The following is a 21,035-nucleotide window of genomic DNA, read 5'->3' on the forward strand; positions in this document are numbered from 1 at the left end:
GTTGGTATGTTTGGTTCAGTTCTCTGTCTCCCCCTTTTAGACTGTGAGCCCACTGTTGGGTAGGGACTGTCTCTATGTGATGCCAATTTGTACTTCCCAAGCACTTAGTACAGTGCTCTGCACATAGTAAGCGCTCAATAAATACGATTGATTGATTGATTGATTTGTTGAGGGGCTACTGTGTGCACAGCACTATATCAAGGTCTTGGGAGAGGAACTGTGTCTGATCTGAATGTATCTACCCCAGTGCTTAGTATATACTAAGTGCTTAAATACCATTATTATTATTACAACAGAATTAATAGAGATGATCCCTGCCCTCAAAGAGTTTACATTCTAGCAGGCGAGAAAGATGCTTAAATAATTTATGGGTAGGCAGAAGAAGGAAAAGAAATATGCATATGAGTTGGTGCTTAAGTGGTAGGGTATGTAAGATGTACTTAAGTCTTACAGGAGGCTGAGTTGCAGAAGTGTCAGTTGGGGGAATATAATGTAGCGGGGAGTGGAGATTAGAAATTAACTGGGGGAGGCTACCTGGAGGAGATGTGATTTCAGAAAGGTTTAGACCTGTAAATGTTGAGAGAGCATTTTTATGAGTGATAAGCGTACATTTTGAGTTTGATATAAGTACCAACCCCCTTTGAATGCAAGCTCCTACAGTACAAAGACAGAGGCAGATGCATGCTTTGCAAAAGCATAGCACATTTTAAGAAATTTATCTATATTAGACTCCATACCTGACAGCTGCTTTTAATGTATTCAATTCTTCTTCTGAAACCAAGTCTGTTTTGTTGATGATTACTAGGTCAGCCAAAGCAACCTGCCTATAATTGAAAGCAAGCAAAAAACAAAGATGTCTGAAAAAATAAAATGCATCAATATGGGCACCTTATTCAAAGCTTAAAATCTTAAATCTCTTTCTCTTCATTCTAACCACTTTTGGAGTCAACCAACCTAACATTTCCCTGACAGTAAGGGTGTAGCATATTACTTAAACTTTTACACACTGCCTACATACCTGTCTCCTATGCAAAGGAGATTCATTTGAAGGTTCAATTTTACATCAACAAATACAACTCCAGTACAAACTGTCCCTAGGTTATTACAGCCCCACAACAGAACCACACTAGGGATTTGACCTGCACTGCTTACTGACTTATCCAGCGCTTAGAACAGTGCCCAGCGCTTAGAACAGTGCTTTGCACATACTAAGCACTTAATAAATGCTATCATTATTATTATCCTAGCACAAGTGCATGTGTGTACACCCCCCTGCCCCCCACCCCCCAAGCCCATTTATACATCCAGTCGCCACAGGTAATTCAAGTCTCTCTCTGCCTCCACCTTGCCTTTCCTGCCTCTCTTCCCCTTATCCCCCACACAACTTTTACTTTCTTTTAATTTCAATTTTAACCAAAACGTTATCTGCTGTGACTGTGTCCCCCCCCGCCCCCATGCCCTTGACCCCCAGGGGTGGGGAGAGGAAGAGGGGTGGGTCTAGAGTCTGGTGGGGCCCTTTGGAGGCTCCTCCAGAGAGAAATGAATCCCCTGGAAAATGCAGGACACAACCTCTCTGAACACCTGACTGCCTGTCTCTGACCTGCATATCCTCCCGAGTCCAGACTGAGCCCCACCTCCTCTGTCTCCAGCCCCTCAGGGGTAGGAATGGGGAGAGGAGCAGGTCCAGAGGCTGGGAGGAGCCCTATGGAGGAGAGGAGAAGTGAATCCCTCAGGAAATGCAGGGTGTGCTGCTCTGAACCCCACCTGCCCACCCCTGATTTGGCTGTGGAGGGAGTCCCATCGTGCCTCCTCCCTCCACCCCGTCCCCACTTTGCTTAGCAATGCCAACACCCCCCCCCCCAAAAAAAAAAAAACCCTTAGTACACTTGAGAAAGGGTACAGTCACTTTGATAGGCCTGCTCATCTGGGGAATTCACCCAACAGGTGAATCTCTGTCCATAAAGTCAGTTTGGCTTTGGGGTATCACCTGTAGCTCTGCTTAACTGCTCCAGCCAAAGCTGCAGTACCAGGAGGCCCGGGAAGAGACCGCTTCCCCACTGCCTCCCAAAACTTTCCCCCTAGTGTGCTGCTGTCCCTGTCAGGGGCTCGTGCTACCTGAGCATGCTTACAAGGGATCCAGTTCAGTTCTCTGTTTTGGGGACCCAGCAGAAGGAACTGGAATGGTTTTCTGGAATCCTCCTGACTCCCTAATACTGGGAGAGTTCCAAGGAATTGCCCTAGCCCCACCACCAGGCCCTCAAGCTGATTTCTCCTTGAGGACACATGCTGCTCAGAGAAGCTTCGCCAAACCCCAAGGCAGCCTGGCATATGAGAAGTATCCCAAGCCTCCCTGGGGTTCAGGGATCCCTGGCCTTATATCTATTTCCAACAGGCATCAAAAGAGTGCTGAAAAGGACTCATCTGGGCTGCCCAGGTGGCAGGATAATGGCATGTTCTGGCCAGCCACACTGCCCCAAATTGCCCCAAATAGCAGCAGGCACCATCAAGGACATTACAGAACTGGCTCTCCACAGGGACACTGCACAGATTTCCCGCAAATAAGAAAAGTGGGGACGGGATCTTTCCCTCTTCCCCTGCTAGTAAATCAACAGAGGGAAGTTTCTAGGAGTTGTCACATTCCATTCTTCCAACTATGCATCTGGAAGAATAGGGCTCCAATTCTTTAAAGGTTGGCGAGTACTCCTGTTATTTATTGTATAAGTATGCTTTAGCTTGCCATATTACAATTTTCATACTACACAGCAATATTCACAGGTTTTGTCTAATTTACTAGGAAAGGGAAGGAAAAGAAACCGCCACATTAAGACCGTTGGTGGGACCAGCTAAAGCAGTAGAGGATAGGCTTAGAGAGAGCTGGTATATGGGAATTTAGGCACGAAGCTGCAGGGTACCAGAGAAAGATTCAGCACTGGCTCTGCCGTTCCTTCTCCCTGAAGCTTCCCTGACTCCATCCATTCCTGATCCTTCCGCTGCTGGATGGAAATTGGCCCCCAAATTCCGGTCACTTGTGTAGAAGTTTCTGTCATCCAACAGACACCCTTGGAATGCTAATGAACAATACACATTTTCAACCTACTACATGGTCTTCCTCTTTAAGTACCTGGCTGCTTCATTGATGTGTCCATCAGCTTTTTCTTCTGTTAAATACTTAAAAAAACAAAAAGAGGTTTAAAGTTATTCATTTGTATCAAAAGAAAAGCCACATTGACTGGTAACCCCAAACATTTTTGATCTCCTCTTCCTCCAAAGAAATATTCTAATAATTGTGGTATTTGTTAAGTGCTTACTACGTACCAACCACTGAACTAAGCACTGGGGTAGATGCAAGATCATCAGTTCAGACAGAGTCCCTCTCCCACATGGGCCTCACAGTTTAAGTAGGAGGGGAAACAGGTATTGGATCCCCATTTAACATATGAGGAAACTGAGGCACAGAGAAGTTAAATGCCTTGCCTTAGGTCACACCGCAGGCAAGTGGCAGAGCCAGGATCAGAACCCCAGACCTTTGACTCCCAGGTTCATGTTCTTTTTGTTAGCCAACCTGCTCCTCCAAAGACCACGCTACTCCACCAAGCAAGAAACCTGTTGTCACCAATTGCCTAGGTCACAGTAACCGTCAATTAAGCGGTATTTTTTTTCCCCACCCTCCCCCTGCTCTCTGGCCCTAATTGCTATGCCTTCTGACCCTGCCCACAACCCACTCTGTTTCAGGTTTGGGGGATCATGGTCTCCCCATAACACAAATGCCCTCCCCTACCTTCCCGCCCCTGACAATAGCCAACTGTGACATAGAGAATTGGCTGCGACAGGAGGTTTCTCACCCACCTTCAGCCCTACAGCACTTATGCGGACATAACCATAATTCATTTATTTTAATGCTTGTCTCCCCCTCTGGACTGTAGGCTTCTTGTGGGCAGGGAACGGGTCTACCAGCTCTGTTGTACTTTACTCTCCTGCGTGCTCAGTACAATGCTCTGCACACAGTAAGCGCTCAAAAAATGTCAGTGACTAATTGCCAATGCTGCAACACACAATGATCTTGCTAGAATGACACAACTCCATTATGAGTCCACAGGCAAATCATTGGTTTTAGCCAGTTTCCTAAATGAATAGGATAAAGTCCTCCTCATCTAACATACAATCACAAGGAAATATTGCAATTGCAAAAAATAATTTATAAATGGCTAAAATTTAATCCAACATTAGTCATCATTACTGCATAAATGTTAATATACAACAAATTCTTGTTACAATGTGCTCGTCAACCCCTAGAACTTATATATTGTTTGTATAAATGTACAATTGTACATTTAAATATTTATTCTGATATTTCATCCTGGCATAATAGCTTTACTTTCTAGTTGGGCCTTGTTCTTCCTACTGCTCCCATTATTTATAATTTTATATTTCTGGGATCTTGGCCTTTGCTTCTATTATACTTTCTGAAGTGCCCTGCATTCAAATACCATCTTTTCCACAAACCAAAGATACTCTATATTTTATTTTTACAGAATGCGATGATTTTGGAATTACTTGAAATTCAAGGTTGATTGATACCTGTGCAAATTTTGTCTTAAATAACGCTTAAGGTAGCATATTATAACACTAGTTTGGCTGTAATAATAATTACATCATTTATTAAGCATTTACTGTAGTAGATACAAGTTTATGAGATTGGACACAGCCACACAGTCACACAGGAATTATATTTTATTTTACCTCCATTTTACTTTTGAGGAAACTGAGACTCAATGAGGTTGCTCAGCGTCACGCAGCAGGCTAGTGGTGGAGCTGGGACCAGAACCTGAGTGTCCTGACCCCAAGTCTCGTGCTCTTTTCACTAGGATACACTTCCATAACTTGAGAAAAGTGAGCCATTTTCCAATTTTTTTTTCATCTGACAGTGACTACTATATTTTGCTTTTAAAAGTTTTGGGGCAAATTAATTATGGTATTTGTTAAGCGCTTACTAAGTACTGGGTTAGATACAAGGTTGTCCCACGTGGGGCTCACAGTCAATCCTCACTTACAAATGAGGTAACTGAGGCACAGAGAAGTTAAGTGACTTGCCCAAGGTCACACAGCAGACGAGTGGCGGGGATGGGATTAGAACCCACATTCTCTGGCTCCCAAACCCGTTCTCTTGCCACTAGGCCAAGATGCTTCCAAACTTTGGTTTGGCACACCAACCTAATGGCATGATAATTTTCTAAATGGAGGTAGGGAAGCAGCGTGGCCTGGTGGCTAGAGCATGGGCCCGGGAGTCATAAGTATCTGGGTTCAAATCCCAGCTTCACCACTTGTCAGTTGTGTGACCCTGTGCAAATCACTTCACTTCTCTGTGCCTCAGTTACCTCATCTGTAAAATGGGGATTAAGACAGTGAGCCCCATGTGGAACATGGACCATGTCCGACCTGATTAGCTTGTATCTACTCCAGCACTTAGTACAGTGCCTGGAGCATAGTAAGCACTTAACAAATACCCTTTAAAAAAAAAAAAGAGTCTAAACTGATTTTCATATTGCAATCCAATGACCATATGTTACAGAAGTTCCAGCATGCTATCTTGGAAAATCACAATAAGAAGGTTTTATGATAAAAATCAAGCCATTTGTATAATGCTTGATGTTTTCTCATTAGGGCTATTGATTATTTCAGATCATTGACATGAGAGAAAGCCCTTTAGGGTGTCCTGAAGAAGGGTTGCCACCTTCACAGACAGGCTAGGATTTTGCCTCTGATGAAAAGCATTTGCAGCTCACCCTACAAGGCTAAGCTACAGTTCCTAGCTCACCTATCACTTCCCTTTAACAAAAGAGAATAGAGCAGAGGGAAAACAATTTGTCCAGAGACTGTGACAGTGCGAGGACTGTGATCACAATCTTTCCCTCTATCCTATCAGACAAGACACTGAGCCTTCTATAAGGAGCCATATCAGTTTAAAACCAATCTTATTTAGAACACAGTTGACTAAAGTAGAAATAAATTTGGTGTCAAGCGCGTCAGTTTTTTTTAAAAAAGCAGACGCTGTTCTTTTAAATGGGTTGGTTTATGTCCAATCCTACTTCAGCTTTAAAAAACTGTCATTGCATAATGTCAGTCTATTTATTTTCCTGGCTTTTTCCAATCCAAACTGTTTTCTGACTGAATTGTTTAAACAGCTTGTGCAATAACAGGAGAACGGGAAAGAAACCTTTCCCTTGACCTTTCCTGTGTAACTCTCCACTCATTGATTCTATTACATTAAGTGCTGTCAGATTTGTAGATCTGAAAGGAACAATGTCAGTGGCCTGAGTGTCAGCTCCTAAGAGCAGAGAGCTGTCATTTTAAGTTGTCCCATCATTTGCCCATGATTAAAAAATGTATATTTCAGATCACCAGGTGACAATCCTATTAGAGTGATAGCCCATGATATCAATTACCACTTCAGTTTCAATTTGGCTGGCTGGCCAAAGGGTACCACTTCTCAGCCGTACTTGTGATCAGCTGGGTCCGTGAAGCATGACACCCTTAAATTGCTGCCCATTATCCAAGTGTCTTTCCTTGTATTGCCTCAGAATTCTTTGAATCACAAGCAGTTTCTGAGGTCAAGCTTTGAAACCGGAGGAATCGGATGCATTAGAAAATTCTGTATACAGAGCAAAAGTTATTTATCCAGCGTCCTACTGGAAAAAAAAGCACTACGTTTCTATGATCTTGATGGTGTCAGTTTTATGCAGGTATATTGACTTACTAATTTAAGAGGTTTTCTCAGGACAGCATAAGTGTTCAATGTTTACTGTAGTTGATGGTTGTATTATTCAAAAGTTACTATGGTTGCTTTCTGCTTTCTTCAAGGCATAGATGTGTAAATTTAAACAATTATAAAATATAAGTGCAAGACTAACTAGATAGTCTATCATATAAAATATCAGTCTGAGCCAACAGTCACGGAATATTACTCAATAGGGGAAAAAAGTCTGGCTCCCAAATAAAATGAACCACAAATTCTTTATAAAATACACATATTTTGGCACTATACAATGGTCCCTTAGAAAAAATTCATAGTCCAATGTGTTACTGCATCCCAGAAACATTTTAATGTTACCAAACATTTCACAATATAAGAAATGAATTTCTAAAAGTAGATACACAAGGATTTAGAGGCTTTACTGTAAAGTGATTCTGGGGATAAAACAAATCAATTCTAGACCTTGAAATTTTATTTTAATACTCTTAAATGACCTTCCGCTCCTGTGTCTGTTCTAGTGATTTCAAAAAACAGTGATCCTTTAAGAAGTTCAATACCTATAAATGTAAGTTCCCACATGGATCCCACTTAAATTTCTTCTTTCCTAAATTTTCCTACTCCTAGACCAACATCCAATGCTGCCTCCAGGCAGGAAAATTCTGCATTGTTAATTCTCAAATCAAAACTTTTATAGTATACTTTTATCAAAACCAATAGAGCATTTTACAATTTTACCATTACCCTAAATTTGGTTTATACAAGAGCAAAATTTACAGGATAGGACCACAGGTGCAGAAAATCATTCAATCGGTTGTATTCAACCAATCACTGGCATTTATTGTGCACTTACTGTGTGCAAGGCACTGTACCAAGTGCTTACCTTAAGTCCATATTTTGAATCCACCAGAGATATGATACCTGCAAAACAATGAAAATGCACATTAAAGGATCACTTCTATTTAAAATATTCCAGATGAACTATTTTGACTAATATTATTTGAGAATTCAAATAAACGCTACCCCACACTTCCCTTTAGTTCCGTGAAAATGCCTCCAGTAGATATGATTTTTTTGTCTCTTTTGCTAAACTTAGTCTTTTGTGCAGCTATAGCAAAACAGTTTCAGAAGAAATGAACCTCGATTTACTAAACATTAAAACACATTTAAACACATTAAAACACAATACACATCTACCTCCTCCTGCCAAAAGACAATTGAAGCCAAACCTTTGTGGCCACAATAATTCCCTTACTGGGCAAATGTGAAACCCCAGGTTTTTTCTTAATAATAACAATAGTAATAATAATATAATAAGAGTATTTAAGCACTTACTAAGAGCCAACAACTGTGCTAAGCATTGGGGGTATAGACAATATAAGAAAATCGGAACAGGTATCTTCCATCTCTATTTAATCTCCATTTTACAGGTGAGGAAACCGAGGCAAAGAGATGTTAAGCCACTTGCCCAAGGTTGCATAGAAGGCAAGTGCTGAAGCTAGGATTAGTGTTCTTTCCACTAGGCCATGCTGCTTTTTCCTAGGAAAAAAAATCTCCAAACACTACAAATCAAGACAAATCAAATTCTCTAGGAGACTTAAGAATGCGGAGCAGGCGGAACACAGGAAATTGGAACTTTCCCATTCAGTAGACAAGGAAGGGATCACTTATTGAGTCCTTCCCTCAATGCTGCTCTCTACTTCCCCTGTGATGCGGAGGAAAGGGGACCAACTCCATTCACTGGAATTTATTGAATGAATACTGTATGCAGAGCATTGTACTAGGTGCTTGGGAGAGTACACAATAAAAGATACAATCCCTATCCTTGAGGAGCTTACAGTCGAATGGGGGAAGACAGGTAGGCATTAACTGTATGTATACAGTGGTAACAGAGGAAAAATACACATACAATCAAGGGTATTTCTTGAGCATTTACTGCGTGCAGAACACTGAACTAATGGCCTAATATCTACACATTAAGTACTAAGATCAGCTATTAGGATGACTTGACCAATGGCAGTGGAAATTAACCGGCAAATGCCTCCTCAAGGAGGTGGGACTCTGGCATACTTGAATGGGGAGGGAGTTGCAGGTAGGCAAGGGCACAAGCAATGGATCAGAGAAGCAGCGTGGCTCAGTGGAAAGAGCACGGCCTTTGGAGTCAGAGGTCATGGGTTCGTATCCCGACTCTGCCACATGTCTGCTGTGTGACCTTGGGCAAGTCACTTCACTTCTCTTAGCCTCAGTGACCTCATCTGTAAAATGGGGATTAAGACTGTGAGCCCCGCGTGGGACAACCTGATCACCATGTATCCCCCCAGCGCTTAGAACAGTGCTCTGCACATAGTAAGCGCTTAACAAATGCCATTATTATTATTATTATTATTATTATTATTATTATCAGAGATGGGAGAGTCAAGGGCAAGGCATAGAGTAAGAAGGTTCATTTGAAGGGGGTGAAGAGTGCATGTTGGGGTACAGTAGGGGTACAAAGTGGTCATGTAAGGAGACAACTGGTAGAGAGCCTTGAAGCCAATGGTCAGGAGCTTCTTTTTTGGTGTGGAGGGAAATGGATAGCCATTGGAGACTTAAGGAGGGGAGTGATCCATTCTGAACCACCAATGGCAACCCATTTGTTTTTCCAGCCTCTCCTTGAAGCAAATGTATCCTCCATGGTATTTCTAGCACCACTTATTGAAGAGTATTGGGGCTACAAGTGCAATGGCAGATATGAGTGGGTTTGAGGAAAGATTCCCACCCCGCCCCGGTCACCCAAAAGGACCGCTGCTGAATGGAACGGTGGCTCGGATGAACGTAATCTCTCCCGGTGAATTCGCTGTGGAGGAGAGGGTATGGAAGGGCATACTTGCTTCTTACGTAAACCCTTCCTGGCCCTGGGCAAGAACACCCCAGCTGCAGTAATAACACTACTACTAATAATAATTGTGGCATTTGTTAAGTGCCTACCATGTACCAGGCACTGTACTAAGCACTGGGGTAGATACAGGTAATTGGGTTGAACACAGTCCCTGTTCCACATTGGGCTCACAGTCTTAATCCCCATTTTACAGATGAGGAAACTGAGGCCCAGAGAAGTTATATGATTTGCCCTAGGTTACGCAGCAGACAAGTGGCAGAGCGGGAATCAGAACCCAGGTCCTTCTGACTCCCGGGCTCATGCTCTATCCACTAGACCAAGCTGCTTCCACTAGGCCATGATGGGGCAACAACAGTGGCCAGAGTTTGTAGTCTTATGTGTCCCCCAGCTGCAGCGGTGCTGCTTCTTTCTGGGTTCTGGGAGACCCAAGATTTCCAGTGAGTCAAGTAAGAAGAGCGGCGATGGGAAAAGGAGCGAGTAAGAATAAACTGCTGCCGCCAATCTGGCCGCCACCACCACTCTACACGTCTCCAGCGTCCAGCCATGGTAATTCACATGGTTACGATAGCGACAGTGGCAATAGCTGTTGTTTCTATTCTTACCTGCTGCTGGGGCTTCCCTGAGAGCTGAAGATTTGGGCTTTGGAGAGTATCTGTTCCCTGGTATCTGTCCTGTTCGCCTGTATCCCTAACCCTTGATAAGAGCAAGGGTAATTCTGCTAGGGAACCATTCTTGAATTCTGCCTTGAATACTGACTTCATTTCTAAAAGAAGCATCTGTCTAGCTATGAAATTTTGGTAACTAATGCCACCACCAGTATACATATAAAATAAAAATGGAGGGTCCTAGATTATTGCCTTTTTCTACTTGAATTGATAGAGTGAGTGAGTAGACTCCTTTCACCTTAGTGAATGACATTTTCCTTAGGAAAAAAAATCAGAGGACTTAACTGCCAACTATAATTTGTGTCCTTACCGTCAAGATAGATGTCACTCCCTAATTCAGCATTAACCCAAAACATGGACGCCACGGCACCTGAAATTCATTAAGACATTTTGTTATAATAAAGGAGACAATCAAAAATATTTTCAATCTTGTACTGTGCCTGACTGAATCTAGTCCATTTACAAGTTAGGTGTGATCTCTATAGCCCTACAGCCCTCACAGGAATAAGGGGGATTGAGGGAGGGGTAAGTTCAGTGTATTTGTTCCCCAAACAGCTCCTTGATTTCTTCTCCCCTTGGTGGACAATTTTTGCCCACATTATATGACTGTTAGGCTCCAGCAGGGTAAAGTTAACAGAAGGCACCCCAAATATTGTTATCCTATTTTTCTCCTATATGGAGCATTATCGTGGTGTTTCCTTTGTATGCCCTGTTTTAATAATTAATACTATTTGCTTACACTTAGCTACACAAAGATCCCTCTGACCTGAGCTCCACAAGCCCTGTGGCAAAAGGATATTTTCTTTCTTACTTTGCTCTTAGCCTCCACTGACCCTTAAGGGGAGGGGACAAACGTTTTTGGCTTCTCCTGAATCACCTAGTTTCCAAAGATTCTTTTCTGCTTTTCCTTCACTATCACATTCTCTAAAGCTTCAGAGTTCATGAATATCTAATTAGATACTGGGCAAGATTTTGGAATAGATTTGAATTTATTTTAAGCCATCCGGCAAGACAGTGTGGCAGGAGAGCTGAAAGAGAACAGGGCCAAAAAAAAGGAAAATAAGAGATAAAATTCTCTCAATCAATCAGATGTTGTAGGACTGGGCACAATGAGATCACAAGTTAGAACAAAGGAACTGGGGAGAAGTAGGTTCAGTCTGTCAATTAAATGAGTGCAGTGATGTCAACTAAGGTTTCCCAGACAGGGCTGGAGGCAGCACTAGTAGGAGGTGGCTCCCAAAATGTTATCCTTTCTTTCTTTTTTTTTTTTTTTTTTAAGTAAATGGCATGTTAAGCACTTACTATGTGCCAGGCACTGAACTAAATGCTGGGGTAGATACAAGCTAATGAGGTTGGACACAGTCCCACACTGCACAAGGGGCTCACAGTCTTAATCCCCATTTTACAGATGAGGTAACTGAGGCATAAATTTAAGTGACTTGTCCAAGGTCACACAGCAGGCAAGTGGCGAAGTTGGGATTAGAACCCAGATCCTCTGACTCCTGGGCCTGTTCTCCTTCCACTAGGCCACAATGCTTCTTACTTCACACTTAGTCTTATAATGGCACCGCAGGATAGGTCTGCCCTGGGTGGATTTAAGGCAAAACTGGGAATCCAAGGATGAAGAGATTCTGCCATTGGCAAAAACGGAAAAGACAGTCAATTATCTATGGGACTACAAAACCAGAGTCAAACAAAATACACCTACAGATTATCCAAAAATTTTACACAGTACCTTGGGATAAAAGATGCATCTGAAATAAGAAGACATGGACAAGGTGTGTAAAATGTGAGTAATCAACACTGGCTTATTTACATTATCAATTCTGTGGATTGTTTGCGGCAGAATTTTTAACTTCTAACAAGTTGCAAGCCTACCTTTCCTCTGACCTCCTACATCCACAACAAAGGCTCTCTCTGGCTTCCATTAGCCAAGCTCTGGCTCCTCCAATGACTTAGGTCCTGGTGCCACCTCCTGCTCTGCCATTTCTGTTGCTTTTTATGATCCATGATACTTCCCCTCTCCATTCATGCAGATAATCGAGCGTTGTCAGTATTTATTTTTATTGTGTCTATCCTGAGATGGGTGGTCATATGCTTCAGAAATAATGTGTTTTACTTCTGAGAAGAGAGCAACTAGAAAGTGTTCCTTTTATAACCTGGCAAGAAATGGTCCTGAAATCACCTGCCAAGGAAAAAAAATCCTTGCTATTTCTGAGAAGGAAAATACCTCTAACACAAAAAGGCTCCTCCACATCATCATACCATTAACAGTCCTTCATAATATTAGTTGTGGCACTTAGGAATACTCATTATAAATATATATATATATATATTTCTGAATAAGAAATAACACTCTGTTTCGACAGAAAACCATTTAATGGGAGCCAATGCCACAACACAAAGGAGAGGAGAAACTGATAGCAAGGAGTGTATTTTATTTTTCAAAGCATCACAGCTCCAGTTAGTGACAGGGCTGTCTAAAAGAATGAAGCACGGGGGAGAAAACAATGATAACTGAACTCATTCCAATGTCTAAAGCCGTCCACCTGAACTGACGAGATGTGGTCCCCCAAGCATCACTCTGTGTCAACACTGAAATACCTGTCAGCTGTTTACAGTGATTACTCATGCAAGATATAGCAAGGGCCACAAGATCTAATGGTTTCCTGATATCTATTGATTTTTTCCCAAAAAGCTTAATAGTTTTCCAATTTGACTGAAATAGGATTTGTGAGTAACATGGGCTGAATCAATGTCCTTTCTTTTAAAGAAAATTACTTTCCCATGACAATTATTTAGCTTTGAACGGGAGAGTGTCAGTCTACTAAACGGGAAACAACTGAATTGCCAATAGGAATTTCCCTCACTTTCTTGGACAAAAACACGTTTTTAATTAACGGGAAGTAAAGTTGTGTGTCACTGCTTTTAATAAAGTTTCACGACCTAATGTACTAATTCTTCTGAGGTAAATATCACACACAAAAACCACATTGCGAAACATTTGAAACAACGACCTCTTATACAGAAAACAACGGAATATCGTTAGAGTATAATATATAACTGTGATCCCCACAGTTACAGGTCATTAACCTATCTGTTGCAGAATAGACGCTTAAAGTTCAATATTTTAGAGCAGTGTATTCACCAAAGAAAAATAAATGAGGGCTCAGTGCTGCTCCAGCTCCGAGACCTACCATGAAGCCAAACTGAAGCCCTGAAAGCCATATAAGACCCTGTATCACTGCATTCCTACCTGGAGCAAACTGGAAATCGTTTTCAAGCCCCGAACACGTGAAGTCATTATTAACAACAGTGCCGCATCTTACCAGGATCTGCTAATCCAGTAGTTTCTAACAGTATGTAGTCAAACTTTCCCTTCTTCTGCATCAAATTTTCAATAGCTTTCAGGCCATTGTCTCTATTTTAAAAAGAAAAGTGAAAGAACTGGAACAATAGTTAAGGATACACTTACAGCATTTGCAAACCAAAAATAATCTTCAAGTCTGTAAACAATTTGAACTTATCTTCAAATTTTCATCACCTTCTTCTTAATACAGAGTTATTGGTTGGATGGACCACTGGTCACACTCAGTATGTCACCGCTAATGTTCCGTCTCCAACAATGGCACCAAAAAACAGTGGGAATAACACCATGATGGTTGCCTGTCTTAACCAACCAAACGGTAAAGAATGTCCTAACATGTCCAACTTTTTCCTGTAACAACTTACTATGAACCTTTCATCTATTAATTCATCCAACCCTTTCATGCTACAACTTTCCATGGTAATGAATTCCATATGCTTACCATTCATTCACTGTGTGAAAAAGGTTTTCCTGCTTTTCTTAAAAAAACAACAACAAATAAACCCAAAACTTACCCACTGAAGCTTAAAGATGTTATCGCCTCACTCTGATTGTGGTGAGATTTTGATGAACAACAATTTGGTGTTCACCTTGTCCACATCCATCAAGAATTTGTAAACTTTAATCATGCCTCTTCTCACCTTCCATCATTCCAGTCTATACTCATATGGAAACTGCTCCTTCCCCTGATCATTTTGGTTGAACAGAAGTACAGAGTTGGCTTGCATTTCTCTACATATTTTCAGCTCCACTACATCCCTAAGACATAGCAGCCAATACTAGATGCAGTATTTCAGATATAGAAGCCTCGTAATTTTATAAAAATGGCAGACATATGCTTTCTGTTTAGTTTTCTATACCATTCCTTTAGGTTTGCCACTGCACAATGGACCGATAATTTGAGAGAACAGCTGGCAATGACTTCAAGTTTCTTTTTTTTCCTGAGTTGTCACTGATAGTTCACCATTTGTAATAGCTGGTTTATTTTTCTCTACGTACATTGCTCTGCATTGCTCACACTGAAGCTCACCTACCACTCTCCTCTCACTCAGCTTGGAGAGCATCCTGTATATACCCAATAGGAAGCCATTTTGCCATCTTGAGCATCTTGAACATTTCACTGCACACTCCTTCTTTCAGATCATTTCTGAATGTGTTAGATAAAACAGGTGTTAGCACCTAAGCCTGGGGCCTCCACTGCTTACATTTCTCTATCTTCCAAAGTGGCTATTCCTCCTTACCCTTTGTTTCCTATATGGTTTTTATTTAAACAGAGAACTCTCAGCTTTTATATTCAACTTCTCGTTACATAAAAAATCTCAAAAGTGAAAAAATGGATACTTTATGAGAGGTATGATGGGCCTAAAATTGCCTGTAATTTATGAGTCTCTCCTATGAATCGATGTCTTATCGTGGCAGGAGTGTTTGCGTATGCAGATGAAGCTTACAGCTACACCACATAGGGTTACCCATAATGGAAAGGTCTAAGCCGAAGCGTCAAAGTTGATTCACCTGTGCTGGGCAGCAGCAGCATAGGAAAGAGTCAAAGGCAGATGATCAAGTGACCAAAATGCTGATCAAAGACAATGGCAGAGACAAGTTTTTACTGCGTGGAAGAAGGCAATGGTAAACCATTTCCATATCTTTACCAAAAGAATTCAATGGCTACACATACCAGAACAACTTTATGAAAGAAGATGGGACGTTCTGAAGAGAGTGTGCCCACAGAGTCGCTATGGGTAGGAAACAACTCGATGGCATTTGAAGGGAATTTATGAGTACATTTGGATTTTTTAATGGTACTTGCTAAGTGCTTACTCTGTGCCAGGCACTGTACTAAGTGCTAGGGTAGATACAAGCTGATTAGGTTAGACACAGTCCATGTCCCACATGGGGTTCACAATCAATCCCCATTTGACAGATGAGGTAACTGAGGCACAGAGAAGTAAAGTGACTTGTCCAAGGTCACACAGCAGACATGTGGCAGAGCCGGGATTAGAACCCAAGTCCTTCTGACTCCCAGGCCCGTGCTCTATCCACTAGGCCATGCTCATTCCCTTCTTCAACCCCCGCTGTCTCCATTCCAATAATTCTGCCTCCTGCTTTCAAAATTTTAAGTTGAAAACTTTGAAGAAAATAAAATATTTTGAACTATTATTGTACCCACCCCACCCCCCGCCCAAGTAGATGAACATCAATATTTGATTACATTTATAAAGATAGTAAAAGTAATAAACCCACACCCAAGTACTGGGGCACCAGACATAAAGCAAAAAACAGCTAGAAATACACCGCCCCTTTTGATACCACTAATTTTCATCACTGCTATAGGCAAAAAGAATGACCTTTATTTACACTTTTAAAGTTTCAGTTAAGTTGAAACTGAAAAGTAGCAGGCTGTACCAAAAGCATATAAATGTTTGAGTGAAACAAACACACAAGCATTCCTCACTTTACTGAGCAGCAGAGGCAGCCATTCCTGAGTTCCAACCATTCTTCATAGAGTTCTCCATCTTGACTAACAGCTAAGGATTTCTCCAATGCACTCCCTGGAAAAAATTAGCAAGGAAGAGAAGCATCCTTTAAGAAGCATCCTTTAAACTGCTCAGGGTCAATAACCTCCTTGCTAGTCTCCCTACCTCCAGCCTCTGCCCTCACCCCCAATCTATATTGCACATTGCTACATGGATCATCTTATCAATCCATCAATCAAAGGTATTTATTGAGCACGGTCTCTCCCCATTGTAGCCCATATTTCCCTCTGCTACCTAGATCATTTTTCTAAAAAAACCGTTCAGTCCAAGTTTTCCCACTCAAGAACCTCCAGAGGTTACCTATCCACCTCCACATCAAACAGAAACGCCTCATCAGCTTTAAAGCACTCAGTCATCTTGCCCCCCTCCTATCTCACCTTGCTGATTTCTTACAAACCCAGGTCACATGCTTTGCTCCTCTAACGCCAATCTACTCACCATACTGCGATCTTGTTTTCCTTGCTGTCAACACCCTAGTTCTCATCCTCTCTCTCTCTTCATATGACAGACCACCACTCTCTCCACCTTCAAAGCCCTCTTAAAATCACACCTCCTCCAAGAAGCCTTTCATGATTAAGCTCTCTTTTCCTCTACTCCCTCTGTCTTCTGCATCACCTATGCACTTGGATCTGTACCGCTTAAGTACTTGATAGTCACCCCACTACCAACACTTATGTACATATCTGTAATTTAATGGCTGTGTCCCCCCTCTAGACTGTAAGCTCTTTGTGGGCAGGAAACACAGCTACCAACTCTATTGTTCAGTACTCTCCCAAGTGCTTAGTACAGTGCTCTGAACACAGTAAGCACTCAATAAATACCATTGATTGGTTGAAGGGCACTGAACTAAGCGCTTGGGAGAGTACAACACAACATAGTTGGTGGACATGTTCCCTGCCACAAGGAGCTCACAGTCTAGAGGGGGGAGACAGGCATTAAAATAAATTACAGATAAGTATATATGGTATGGTATTTGTTAAGTGCTTCCTATGTGCCAAGCACTGTTCTAAGCACTAAGGTAGATACAAGGTAATCGGATTGTCCCACTTGGAGCTCACAGTCTTAATCTCCATTTTACAGATGAGGTAACTGAGGCACAGAGAAATTAAGTGACCTGCCCATGATCACACAGCAGACAAGTGGCAGAGCCGGGATTAGAACCCACGATCTCTGACCCCCAAGCCCGTGTTCTTGCCACTAGGCCATGCTACATATAAGTCTATGTGTTCTGACAATTTTGACAGCTGTCTACATATTTCGTTTTGTTGTCTGTCTCCCCCTTCTAGACCGTGAGCCCGTTGTTGGGTAGGGACCGTCTCTATATGTTGCCAACTTGTACTTCCCAAGCACTTAGTACAGTGCTCTGCACACAGTAAGTGCTCAATAAATACGATTGAATGAATGATTCTAAGTGCTGTGGGGCTGCAGGTGGGGCGAATAACACGTCCTTCAACAGTACAAACCCAAGGCTATCACTCAAGACACCTCTCCATTCCTCCACTGGCTTCCCACATCTCTCTGCATCAAGCAAAAACTCCTCTCTCTTGGCTTCATAGCCCTCCACCAACTTGCTTCATTTTAAACATCTGTTCTCTTCACCTGCTACTCCCTAGATCACTCTTGTCACACCTCTCAAGCCCTCATTCCAAATGTACCTCCTTTTCACTTCTCCTATTTTCATCCCTCTCCTACACTGCTGTCCTGGCCTCGAGCTCGCTCGCTGGCTCCCTCCCTCCCCAAATCCGACAGACCACAATGCTCCCTTCATTATATGCCCTCCTATGATCCCTCCTCCTTCAACAAACCTCCCCATTCAGTTCCTGGCACCTCATGTCAGAAAAACCCATCAGCCGTTGCCAGAATTTATGCACTTGCTTGTACCCATCCTGAACACTTTTGTATATCCAATTGTACATTCAATTACTTATTTTGATACTTTGCAAATATTTCTATGTCTATCTCCCCCATTAGAGTATTATCATCATCATCATCAATCGTATTTATTGAGCGCTTACTATGTGCAGAGCACTGTACTAAGCGCTAGGGAAGTACAAATTGGCAACAAATAGAGACAGTCCCTACCCGACAGTGGGCTCACAGTCTAAAAGGGGCTCACAGTCTAAAAGTATTAGCTCCTTGTGGACCGGAATCATCTCACTTTTCTGTTTTGTACTCACCAAATGCTTCGTAAAGCATATTGCAGCCAGTGGGCACTCAATAAATACTATTACTACTAGGTCCTCTTTCTAGGGGAAAAAATTCGAATTTCCGGTGTCTTTTCTTTCTCAACTTTTCTTCAACAATTTTATTAACTTTATTATATTCCTAAATAAGTGTAATTGCTCTTCCGCCCTCCCAGCCCCACAGCATTTATGTATATATCTGTAATTTATTTATCTGTACTGATGTCTGTCTCCCCCACTCTAGACTGTAAGCTTGTTGTAGGCATGAAATGTGTCTGTTTCTTGCTGTATTGTACTCTTCCAAGTGCTTAGTACAATGCTCTGCACACAGTAAGTGCTCAATAAATACAAATGAATGAATGAATAATTCAAAGCGTGCAGTAATTAGGGCCCAAACATGCTACAAGAGCATAGACACTGTTTTATACCAAGTTTCAGTGAATTCAAGAATGTTAAACTCACTTGAAATCTACAGAATATTTCTAAATGACACTGGCTATAGCTTTACTTACCTTCTCCAAACTCATTCAAGATAACTGCTATTTTCTTATCATGTTGCTCTGTCAAAATATGATTAAGAAGAGTCGTCTTCCCAGCACCTGAAAAACACCAGCAGAGTCTTTTGTAATAACAATAGTAATGACACGAGTGTTTGTTAAGTGCTGTGTGCACTGCCCTTAGCATCGGGATAAATATAAGATAATCAGGTTGGACACAGTTCCTGTCCCATGTGGGGGCTCACAGTCTAAGTAGGAGGGAGAATAGGTCGTGGGTCCCCATTCTGCGGATGAGGAAACTGAGGCACAGAGAAGCTAAGTGACTTGCCCAAAATCACATAGCAGACAAGTGGCAGAGCTGGGATTAGGACTCAGGTCCTCTGACTCCCAGGCCCATGCTCATTCTACTGGGTCACGCTGATTCTTAGTACCAAAACCAATGCAAACTGATAATTAATACTTCTTTTTTTTGAGACTAAGTTCACAGAGATAATGTTCTAGCACTCCTGTCAGGCTAGCAGTGACGTGAAGGGAAAAGAGCTGATGCATCAGCATTGCCAGACTGCAGCTGTCAATTGGGCAGGCTACCAGCCCCAGGGGAAGGCATGCTGGAGGAAGTGATCTTTCAGAAAAAAAGCCTTCCTGACTTTCCTCAGCCTAATACTTTTGTAGTCCTCCCAGCTGCCACAAAAATAATCTGTGGTAAACTCCCCCAGAGCAGATTTCTTTAAGGCTGTTAAAAAAATATGAATTGTGCCAAGTTCTTTCAATCTGACACTGGATATGGCCAATGAGTTTCATATCACTACAAGAGCAATACATCTTGCTTATGATACTGCAGCCAAAATAACAAACATCTATATTTTTCATTGCCTGAAAGAATTATTCAAAGAGAAGTTAAACAGAACTAAGGAACACAAGTATTGGCATCTTCCAACAATCAAAACTAATTAAAAGTAAAATATACAGTAACTGCACCTTGAGGTTCTGAATATTAACTTTGGGTTGAAGCATCTTCTGTTCTTTTTGTTTCCACACTAAAATACATGAGTATTCTTCTTTAGCTGAATGCTTCAACCTAAGAATGTTTTTTTCTCTTAGCTTGCATCTGTATAAGAATTTATCTTTTAACATCCGACTTGCTTTCATGTTAAAATTAGACTCTGGCAGATTATCATTGCACACATTTTTGTCTTACTAGAGCATTTTCTTTTTTTGCTTTTTTAATCGCAGCCATTAAATTTTTTTACTGGTCTAAAGATACTAATATTATTGTGCAGCAACTTCGTTCAGTAACAGACCTACACTCTTCAACCAGTAGGCGGTACACTAACCTTGATCCGTCAAACTGCAGGACTGGAAAAACATTTCTCAGTTTGGGATTCTAAATATTTAGGGCAAGTCCTACTTGTGAAAGTAAAATGCAACTAGAGGTACAAACTTTTTTTCTCATAATTCACACTGAAAAATTAGGCTCAGAGATCATTTTACATTAATATTGCGTCTTAGCACTGAGGTAGATATAAGTTTAATCAGGTTGGACACTGTCCCTGTCCCACAGAGGGTCCACAGGCTAAATCAGAGGAAGGAGGATTTAATCCCCATTTTACAGATGAGGTAACTGAAGCACAGAGAAGTTAAGTGACTTTACCCAAAGTCACAAAGCAGACAGGTGGCAGAGCTGGGATTAATAATAATAATAATGATAGCATTTATTAAGCGCTTACTGTGTGCAAAGTACTGTTCTAAGCGCTAGGGAGGTTACAAGGTGATGAGGTTGTCCCACGGGGGGGCTCACAGTCTTCATCCCCATTTTACAGATGAGGTAACTGAGGCCCAAAGAAGTGAAGTGACTTGCCCAAAGTCACACAGCTGACAAGTGGTGGAGCCAGGATTTGAACCCATGACCTCTGACTCCAAAGCCCGGGCTCTTTCCACTGAGCAACGCTGGATTAGAATCCAGGTCCTCTGACTTCCAGGCCCGGGCTCTTTCCATCAGGCCATGCTGCTTCTCTATGCAAAGGAGTTTCTCATACTCAACAATATGCATGTTACATTAATAAAGTATTTATACACTAGGTCTAAAAGTTCCAGTTATATGTTCAGTTAACTAAAGCAGCCTCACATATTCACTTCAAAGTAAGCAATCCGATCATTAAAATG

The 21,035-nt window shown here is 41.7% G+C and overlaps 1 protein-coding gene across 1 annotated transcript in view; it reads right to left on the reverse strand.

The window, feature by feature from the left end:
- LOC119947926 (COBW domain-containing protein 2-like) overlaps positions 1-21,035 on the reverse strand; it is a 42,157-nt gene that overhangs the window by 16,059 nt on the left and 5,063 nt on the right. The window contains 7 exon segments of the mRNA XM_038769581.1: positions 738-824; positions 3,122-3,168; positions 7,632-7,669; positions 10,602-10,661; positions 13,621-13,712; positions 16,111-16,207; positions 18,888-18,974. Coding sequence (XP_038625509.1) covers positions 738-824; positions 3,122-3,168; positions 7,632-7,669; positions 10,602-10,661; positions 13,621-13,712; positions 16,111-16,207; positions 18,888-18,974 — 508 coding nt within the window.

This window comes from Tachyglossus aculeatus, chromosome X4 (assembly GCF_015852505.1).
Source record: "Tachyglossus aculeatus isolate mTacAcu1 chromosome X4, mTacAcu1.pri, whole genome shotgun sequence".
Taxonomy (NCBI): domain Eukaryota; kingdom Metazoa; phylum Chordata; class Mammalia; order Monotremata; family Tachyglossidae; genus Tachyglossus; species Tachyglossus aculeatus.